Source organism: Pinus tabuliformis, chromosome X (assembly GCF_031772625.1).
Source record: "Pinus tabuliformis cultivar Carrire ecotype Pingquan chromosome X, CPIR1, whole genome shotgun sequence".
Lineage (NCBI taxonomy): Eukaryota > Viridiplantae > Streptophyta > Pinopsida > Pinales > Pinaceae > Pinus > Pinus tabuliformis.
The window spans coordinates 1664287375-1664297212 of NC_142308.1; the positions used below are offsets into that span (position 1 = coordinate 1664287375).

General features: G+C 42.0%; 1 protein-coding gene across 1 annotated transcript; it reads left to right on the forward strand.

Annotated features, from left to right (window-relative positions):
• The first annotated feature begins 913 nt into the window (after positions 1 to 913).
• Positions 914 to 5092, forward strand: LOC149146393 (uncharacterized). Its single transcript, XM_089452743.1, has one exon. It carries the CDS (start codon positions 914 to 916, stop codon positions 5090 to 5092), a length of 4179 nt encoding a protein of 1392 aa, XP_089308869.1.
• The last annotated feature ends 4746 nt before the right edge of the window (positions 5093 to 9838 follow it).

A 9838-nucleotide genomic window follows, 5' to 3' on the forward strand; every position in this document is an offset into this window, starting at 1 on the left:
ACCTGTTTAGGGACTGCCCTCTTAATCAGCAATCCAAAGCCCATTCTTCAGAAACTCATACGGACTCAGAAGGCTTCACCATAATCCCCAACCGCCGTAGGCATTCCAAAAAGAATCAGGGAGCCCCTGAGATCCCTATCAGATTTGATGCAAAGAACAAGTTCTCGCCTCTTGCCAACCAAGATCCTCCCAGCGGAGAGCCTCTGGACTCTAACTCTCAGCCCTCTTCTTCCCTTGCTCCCCATGCTGATAAGCCTGCGGTTAAACCCAGCTCTGTGCATTCTTCTCAATCTCCCCCTGAAGATAACCCCAAGGAGGACACTGATCCTAGCGCCCCTTCTGTAGGAAAGGGGAAAGCTAGAATGGATCCCAAGCAACTGGCATCTGACATGGACATGGACGCAGCAATAGCACTGAGCCTACATACCACCACAGAGGAGGAGGACCAGAATACTCCCAGCAGCATGGAACAGGATCCGGAGAACATTATCCTAGAAGGAATAGACATCTTAAAACTTGAAACAGCTTGCAAGCAAAAGGAATACAATTCTATTCCTCCATGGCAAATAGAGAGGCTGGAAGGAGTCCTAACCAAGGTTCAACACAATAAACATTTAGGCATACAAGGAGGAAGTCCATGGGATGCAAAAAAGATTCTCAAAGAAAACAAGAAGAGAGGGCGCAAGACGGACCTGCAAAGGACCATTGCAGTAGGGGAAATGCTTATGGAATCAGGGAGATTCCCTAAGCTGACTAAGTTCTACAAACCTGCATCCCATTAACCATGAAGCTCGTCTCATGGAATGTGAGAGGACTCAACAGCCCCTCAAAAATTAGGATGATCAAGAACTTGATACAGCAAGAAAAACCTTCTATAGTTTTTCTTCAAGAAACCAAAAAAAGCACAATAGCCATGGACAAGGTACGAAATAAGATCTGGGCTGGCAGTAACTTAATGTCAGTCGGCGCTTCAGGGGCCTCAGGTGGATTAGCAATATTATGGAATCCGCAGATCCTCAATCTTTACGACTTCCATGCCGCGCACTTTCTCATACAAGCTTCCTTTCATCTTATAGGAACTAATATCCACGGACATTTGACCAATGTCTACTTTCCACAAAGTAATCAGCACAAACTGGATCTGTTAAATACGCTTTCCAGTCTGAATGAGAACAGACAGTTCCCGCTCTGGATCAGCGGTGGCGATTTCAATATCATTCAATCGCTGGAGGAGAAAACAGGGGGAAGATCAAGATTAGAAAGTGACAGCAAAGGGCTCAGAGACTTTATTCAGGACAATCACTTAATGGATATTCCAACTACCAATGGGATCTTCACCTGGACCAACAAGCGCAGTGGAGTCAATCATATCGCCTCTCGGCTTGACAGGTTCCTCCTTTCAGACAATGCAATCCATTTAGGCGGAGATTTCAATGCTTCAATTTTGCCACACGGAGGATCAGACCATTGGCCCATCGTGCTTCACTGGTCGCGGCCTGGTGTAAGATGCAACCGGCCCTTCCGCTTCGAAGCTTTTTGGTTCACCAATGCAAAATTCAGGCAGATTGTCGAGGAGGCCTGGAAAGCCTACAGGCCTCCAGAAGGAGCCAAAATGTTTCAATTTCAACAAAAGTTGAAAAACCTAAAGCAGGTTCTTAAAATTTGGAACAAAACCCATTTCGGCAACATTCAGGAGGACCGACGAAGGTTGGAAAAACAAATGGAAGCACTTCAGCAAAACATCATTAAAGAAGGCCGCACTGAGGAGCAGTTACAGCAAGAGCAGATCCTTTGGCATCGATTAGAAGAACGGAGAAAGCAAGAAGAAATACTCTGGCAGCAGAAATCTCGAATCAATTGGCTAAAAGAGGGCGAAAAGAACACAAATTTTTTTCATAGAACAGCTATACAGAGGCGCATGTACAATAACATCACCTTCATCAACAATCAGCAAGGTGAGAGAGTAGAAACCCATGAAGACATGGAAAAAGAATTAACTCATTACTTTCAAGACATCCTTAAAGAGCCGGAAGGAAACAGAGACGCTGAAATCAGAGCCATCACACAGCACATTCCCAGAATCATAACTGATGAGCACAACAACAAATTACTACAGCCAACATCCTTGAAAGAAATTGAGGAAGCAATGAACCAGCTCAAGGACGGCAAAGCCCCGGGGCCGGACGGCTTCACGGCCAATTTCTACCACGAATTCTGGGAATTAATCAAAGTAGAAGTTTGGGAGCTGGTGGAAGAATCAAGAAGCATGCACTGGATCCTCCCAGCTCTCAACACTACCTTCATAGCGCTAGTTCCAAAATGTGCTGAACCAAGCAAGCCTGAAAGCTTTAGACCCATTGCTCTATGCAATGTCATATATAAGCTTATCTCTAAAGTCATTGCAAACCGACTCAAACCTCTACTGCCCTTGCTCATTTCTCCGGAACAAACCGGTTACGTCGAAGGAAGGCAAATTATGGACGGGATCATTCTATCAAATGAAGTGATTCACTCCCTCAAGATTCTCAAAAAGCCAGGTATGCTTCTCAAACTAGATTTATCAAAAGCTTTTGACAAGCTCAGTTGGAACTATATACAAAAAATGCTTATTGCTTTCGGTTTCAGTCATACTTGGACAAGATGGGTCTATAGTTTGATTTCCTCCCCAAGCTTCTCTGTACTGTTAAATGGCTCTCCTTCACAGCCTTTTAGGCCTTCAAGGGGCATCAGGCAAGGGGACCCATTATCGCCTTTCCTCTTTGTACTCATGGCAGAAGGGCTAGGCAGATTACTGAAGGCAGCTATCTCCACTCAAATGCTCAAAGGACTCTCCGTACATGGCTCTCCTCCTCAAACCCACCAACAATTTGTTGACGACACTATGCTCTTTGGCCACCCATCCTCGCAGGAAGCCTCGGTCTTTAAATCCCTGTTATCCATTTTTTCAAAAGCTTCAGGAACCTCCATAAACTCTTCGAAATCCCAGCTATATTTCTTCAATACCCCCCTTTCCTCTCAAAGGAACATAGCTAGAATTTTGCAGTTTACCATTTCTAAACTCCCGTCGACCTACCTAGGGGCCCCCCTCGCTGCTGCTGCAATCAAACATACATCCTGGCAGTCTCTTCTAGATAAGCTTGAATCTAAACTCTCCCTCTGGACCTTCCGAGCTCTTAATATTGCCAGCAGGCTTGTCCTGATCAAATCGGTACTCCAAGCCATGCCATTGTATCTCTTTTCACTGTTGGCCGCACCTAAATGGGTCCTTAAATCTATCCGCAATCTACAGCGAAACTTTCTCTGGGGATCGTCTGGCCTCAACAGAAAGTGGGCACTAGTAAAATGGTCAGATGTCTGCAAGCCCAAATCCGAGGGAGGTCTGGGACTTCGCGACCCTTTACATAGCAATGACAATATGGGGGCTCGCATGTGGTGGAATTGGATCACTAAGCCAAACGCACCATGGGCCAAATTGTGGCAGGCCAAATATGCACCAGGCAGCCATTGGAATGATCTAATTAGAATCAATTCCACAACACAGGGATCTCCCATATGGAACGCAGCCAAACCCCACAGTAAATTCATTCAAGAGCATAGTTTTTGGGAGATACACTCCGGTAACACAGCCAGATTTTGGGAGGATTCGTGGCAGCAGCTCCCCAGACTGGCAACAGTTTTTCACAAGCCTCTCTGGCAAGAGCAGATGCAACAAGCACGACTCACTCAAGTCAATCAATTTTGGCAGCACTCTGTAAGCACCGACTTCAGAACCTGGAAGAAGGCCAGTCTCTGGCAAAATAATTGGCAAAGTGAGACTTATGAGGACATAGAGGAAGAACTATCATATAGGAAAATCCGGTACTCCACTCTACAGGATCGCCTCAGATGGGGCCATAAACACAAAGGCACATTCACTACTCAAGAAGCCCATCAGCTCAGACATAATGGAAACCAACCAATCAAGGACCCGATTTGGGAAAAGATCTGGCGACCAGGAATTTGGCCCAAAATATCCACCTTCCTATGGCTGCTCAGCAAACGAAGAATACTAACTTGGGACAACCTGATCAAGCGTGGATTCGTGGGGCCATCAAGATGCCCGAACTGCAACATTGACTCTGAAACGATAGGACATCTCATGGAATCCTGCTCGTTAGCAAAGCAAATATGGAGGAAAGCAGAGAGCTGCAACATGAGATCAGAAGCCAGGACAGAAGACATAGCTGAAAACTTAAGGAAATGGGCTCCCTCCCCCTACAAAAGTCAGCTTCTCAACCACTTGTGGAGACTCCTACCAGGATTCATATACTGGATTCTTTGGAAAGAAAGAAATCACAGAATTTTCAATAACTCTTCCCGGCCCATTGAAGCCTTATGGCTCATTCTCACCAATCAGCTGCAAGAAACTTTGGCCCTCAAATCATGGTCAGACACGGATATGCCAGACTCTCCATTAGAATGCAGGATCCTGAAGGCTTGGAACATAAACCTCTCAATGCTCCAGAAAGAAGGCACCAGACCCCCTATCAGCAGCTCCTCTCCTTCTAGTTGGTCCCCTCCTGAGTATGCAACCTACAAGTTAAATTTCGATGGGGCGGCCAAAGGAAATCCGGGGCTTGCAGGTTATGGGGGACTCTTCCGAAATCACACAGGGGAAATAATCCAAATTTTCTATGGCTCTTTGGGCAAAGATACTAATAATGTGGCTGAATTAGAAGGTTTATGGAGAGGATTATGTATTGCAGAACAACATAACTACTTCCCTTTGGAAATAGAGGGCGACTCACTAATCCTAATCAACGCTGCCCAAAGACTCCAAGCAGGCACGCCGGCGGTCAAGGTAGCCACGAGTTGGAGACTACTAAGCAGGCTAGAATCCATGGAGGAGAAGCTTCAAACTCCCCAGAGTATAGAGTTCAAGCATGTTAGAAGAACAGCGAACAAGGTGGCTGATAGATTAGCCAACCAAGGTGCCTCTCAGTGCATTTCCTACTTCGCTGGCTCTCTGGACAATTCCGAAGATGACAAGCTCAATAATGACTGTATCTCTCTGGCGAAGAAGGATCTCATCATCCCGGATGCGGGTGCATAAGGGAAGCGGGAAGGGCACGCGCCATCACGTGGCCGGGTGTCAAGATCACAAGGCCTGGTGGTACCACGCGTTAGGCGGAATTAATACAGTTGAAGGCGACGAGGAGAAGGCATTAATGCCTGTCTTCTCGGCTCGAGGGAGGCAGTTGGGAGACAGGGTGGAGAGGGAGGTTAAACTGTGGAGGATGGCGCGACGGAGGGAGTATCGTGAGCCTGGTAAGGAGACCCTTCTCCGCGCAAACAGCAATGCGATTGCAGAGCTGAGGGGTGTAAGCTCCAGGAGTTGGGATTGCGAGAAGGCTGCTCGTGAGACTGCTGTTTGTGAGACTGCTGTTCATCGCTGGAGTGGGTGCTGGTTCTTTATGCTGGAATTCTTGTTGCTGATTCTTGTTGCTCGAGAAGCGGATTTGCTGAGTCTTTTGGCTCGAGGGGCGGATTCTGGTTGCTGGGGCTGGTTCTTGGAGCTGGTCCGTGTTGCAGGGATCGGTTCTTGGAGCTGGTTCGTATTGCGGAAGTTGGTTCTCGAGGCCGGAGTCAGGGCCTGGTGGTGGAGTTCGTTACTGACACTGGGGGTTGCTTTTGCCCTTGTTGAAGCGCAGAGTATTGGAATTGGACGGAGAATAAGGATGCCGAGGGATAGGCCAAGAATGGGCAGCCGGAGGGGTGGTATTCAGGGCCGAGCTCCACCGAGAGATGACCATTACTCCCCCTCTTCCTCCATAGAGGTTACCTCGCAGCCTCAATGGTTTCAGGACAGCAACGATGAGGTGGGAGGGCAAAAGGAAAGCAGCCCAATTGCTGAAGAAAGCCAAAGGGAGCTACCCATGCTCAGGTATCGTCTCCCCTGCCCGCAAGTCAATTCCTCTTTGATTGTATCCATTACTGTTGAACCTGGTATCGAGCCTCTGCCGGAAGGGCAACGCTCCAGTAGAGAAGACTCCCCAGTTGCTTGCCTTCCGGTTGGAGCAGGGATTGGTTGGGCTCAGCCTGAGCGTATTCCGGGGCCGGGATGGTCGGAACCTCGTCATGCTTATGGGCTGGGCCTGGAACGCCCTGCCCCCAATCTGGATCCTGATGTTGGCCCCTCGGTGCGTGCGGCTGCTACTCTGGCTGGTCCGAGCAAGCCAGCCCAAAAAGACAGCCCAAATAAGATCATTCAGCTCTCTGATTCGGAGAATACGCTCCACTTCGGGTGCCAAATTGCAGAGGCGCTCCAGTCTACAGATGAAGAATGAAATCGTCCTGGTAATTTCTGTTTTGGTTGGGATTTTCAGGTGCAATTCGGCTATATTGTCAATGTGTCGGCTATATTGTTCAAGTGTCACATGTAATTGTCCAAGTGTCAAGTGTCTTTGTCCAGTTGTCTGTGTCTTTGTCCGGGTCAGCCTACGGCCCTGGTGTTTTGGTGTCCATCAAATGTTCAGTCCAGCTATGTTCAGTCTATCAATGTTATGTAACAGTGTCAGCAGTGGTACAGCAACATACCCAATTTTGAATCTCTTCAATTTGGGTGCTGGAAAATGGGCAAGGCCAGGGCGCACAAGCAAATCTTCTTAAGCCTTGCCCTTTGTACTCTATTTTGTATACTTGCTTTGTAAGATAATAGAATTAGTCAAATTCAGAAAAAAAAAAAAATACTCTACATTATAAATTGTTATTCCACCTAAATATATCATGGATTTTCATCTAAATATTTTTAAGTGGTATGTTTCAAGGAAAGGTTTTCATGGGGCCTCGGTTCTAATATGATAGATTTGAGTTACATTAAATACTCTACGTTATAAATTGTTATTCCATCTACATATATCAAGGACCTTCATATGAATATTTCAAAATTAAAAAAAAAATAATACAAAATTTTCATTGAAAAATATTACAAAATAAATAAATAATTCAAATTTAATTATTTAGAAATAAATATAAATATTTAACAAATAAAAAATATATATTCTTGAATTTTATATTTAAATTTAAATTCAGTATTTAAATATAATTCACAAATAATTAGAAATAAAAAATATAACTCAAAATTAATATAAAAAAGATATAGTCTCTGTATTCTACATTTTGGAGGGTTTTCCACATAGTTTAAATTGTTTAGAATAAATTTTTTTGAAATCAGAAGTTTAAGTTGTAAATTTTCAAGAATTCAAATACTCTAAGCATTTTCCAAGATATTGAATCTATATATGCGACAAACAAAAATTAATATTCAACTATTTTTTTTATAAATTCTTATCAAAATTCCAAAATATAACCTATTTAGAAAATACCCATTTTAATGAATATAAATAAATATAAATTAAATATTGGAATCACCAAATACATGACCATATGTTAGATGTTACATACTCCAGTGTTTGGAAGCTAGTTTGGTCATACCTACATCCACAACTTTACGTTGTGTCCTGGTAATAACACTATTCAAAGATTTAGACATTACATTATTGGAAACACCATCATATCCATTATCTTTTAAAAAATAAGTTATAACGTTTTAAATGTCCAGAAAAATACAAATTTCTGGTGACGTTTATAAATTATGAAACTAATTAATATATATATATATATATATATATAAATTAATTAAAAAAATAAAAGCAGGCAAATATGTGATATGCTTTTGTCATCTTGTCCGCACTAAACAAAGTAAGTGGTTATACATGGAAATAATGTTACTATATGAATAATTATTTTCTAATAACTAATTATGAATACTTATTTTCTAATAACTAATTATAATATTTTATATAAATTAAGTAAAAATAAATGATGTTGTCACATATCATATGCATGTGATCTCACTAATGGCACAATCCCATTATAAGAAATAATTGTTTTCTTCAGTGGTTATATATGGAAATAATGTTATTATAAGTAATTGTTTTCTCATAACTAATTATAGTAATTTTATATGAATTTGGTGAAACTAAATGAAGGTGTAACAGATCATATGCTTTTGTGACATGTGATCTCACCCAAGGACACAATCCCATTACATGAAATAATTGTTTTCTTGAAGCTTTGTTGTAATAATATTCCTTGCTTGTCTCATATAGTCTATGTTAATAAAATAAGATCGCTTATTGTAAATTTTATTATAATGGAAAGACCAACATAATTTCACTCATAGTGTGAGAAATAAATGAGACATGAGACATTATTAGGGTTAATGTTTGGCCCAGATCATCATGATAGGATTAGAGGGTATAATGTATTTTTTAAATATGTTTTTCATAGATTTTTGTGTTATTAAAACTTTGATACTGGAAAATAAAAAAACAATATTTTCATTTGGGTGGGAAGAGGCTATTGATATTAATAATAAGATTTATTCAACGACATTTATCATTTAGATTATGGACATTAACCATTTTGGATTTTTTTATTTAATGTTATTAAATGTTTTTTTAAGTAATTTAATATTATTTATAATATTTATTTATTTAATTAAAATGTTTTTAATAAAAATATATTACATAATTATATAGAAATATAAATTAGTAATAAAAATAATATTATAATTATGATTTTTTCATTATTTATTATTCGTGGGAGAAATTTCCTTAAAGTAAGAGCTGACAACCTCAATAGATCGAAGGCGGACCATCAACAAGAAGCATACATTCAAGCAAGAAAATTATGTAAACTACTAAAGTTGGGTTTGAGAGGAGTACCCGTAGGTCCTACGTTTGATGTCGATCCTATAGGGTGCAAACCTTCTACTTCCTCCAAAGTGATCAGACCTGCAACACAATTCAGAGAAGCATATACATAGGAAGTAGTTCAAAGTGTGATCCGGATTTAAACAGGAACGCAATAAATACAGAGATAACCATAAAGACAGGTATACAGCAGAAATAATACCTCAATTCATTACTGTAAAATACTGAAATATGCTTACAAACAGAAATGGAAATAAACCAGCTAGGGCGATGGTAGCTTATCTCTGAGAAGAGATGTGGTGGTTACATGGCTCTCAATTGTCTTACAATGAGGCTCGGAGGCCTATTTATTGTTGAGAAACAATGGAAAACCCTTCACATTCCAAAACCTAACCCTAGAAGATGAAACGCCAAATTGTGGGCCCCTTTTTTGGGTAAGTTGGTACATCAACTTCCCGAGGTCGCGAATCGGTCGTACTATCTCCGTTTGACGTGCATGATAGCCCGTTGGAAAGATCTCTTCGAGGACTACGACGGAAAAGATGATTTTTATCAGAAAAATCGTTGGCGGTAGATTTCCCAAAAAACGTCGTTTAGGGCCTCAAAATGGCTCCGGAAGTTTAGGACCCGGAAAACTGCTAAAAATAGTAAACTGTGCTATAATTAAGGAAATAGAAAAAAACTGTAAGAAGCACTAGAGGGGATCCAAGTGGAATTAGCGGGTGGCCACCAATATCCACCTGGATCATTCCTCCCCCCTTAGGAAGCAATGGTCCCCATTGTGTTGAGTTCCTCCATGAGATGAGGGAACTTCTGCTGCACTTGGTCCCTGGTGAGCCACTTGCCCTGGTGAAGGAGTTGTCCTGCTTTGACAACTCGATACAGTTGGATATTCTGCTGGCGAGTGTGCTTGATCTGTGTGTCCATGATCCGATCAGTTGCAACTTGTTCCATGCAAGCTGGATTTAACTTTGTGGGTGTGAGTTGTTCTGCAATGTCGGACGTGTCTAGTAATGGTGGAAAGTATGGCCGAAGGCGGTCGACATTGAACACCGGGTGCAGGCCAAGGAATGGGGGAATGC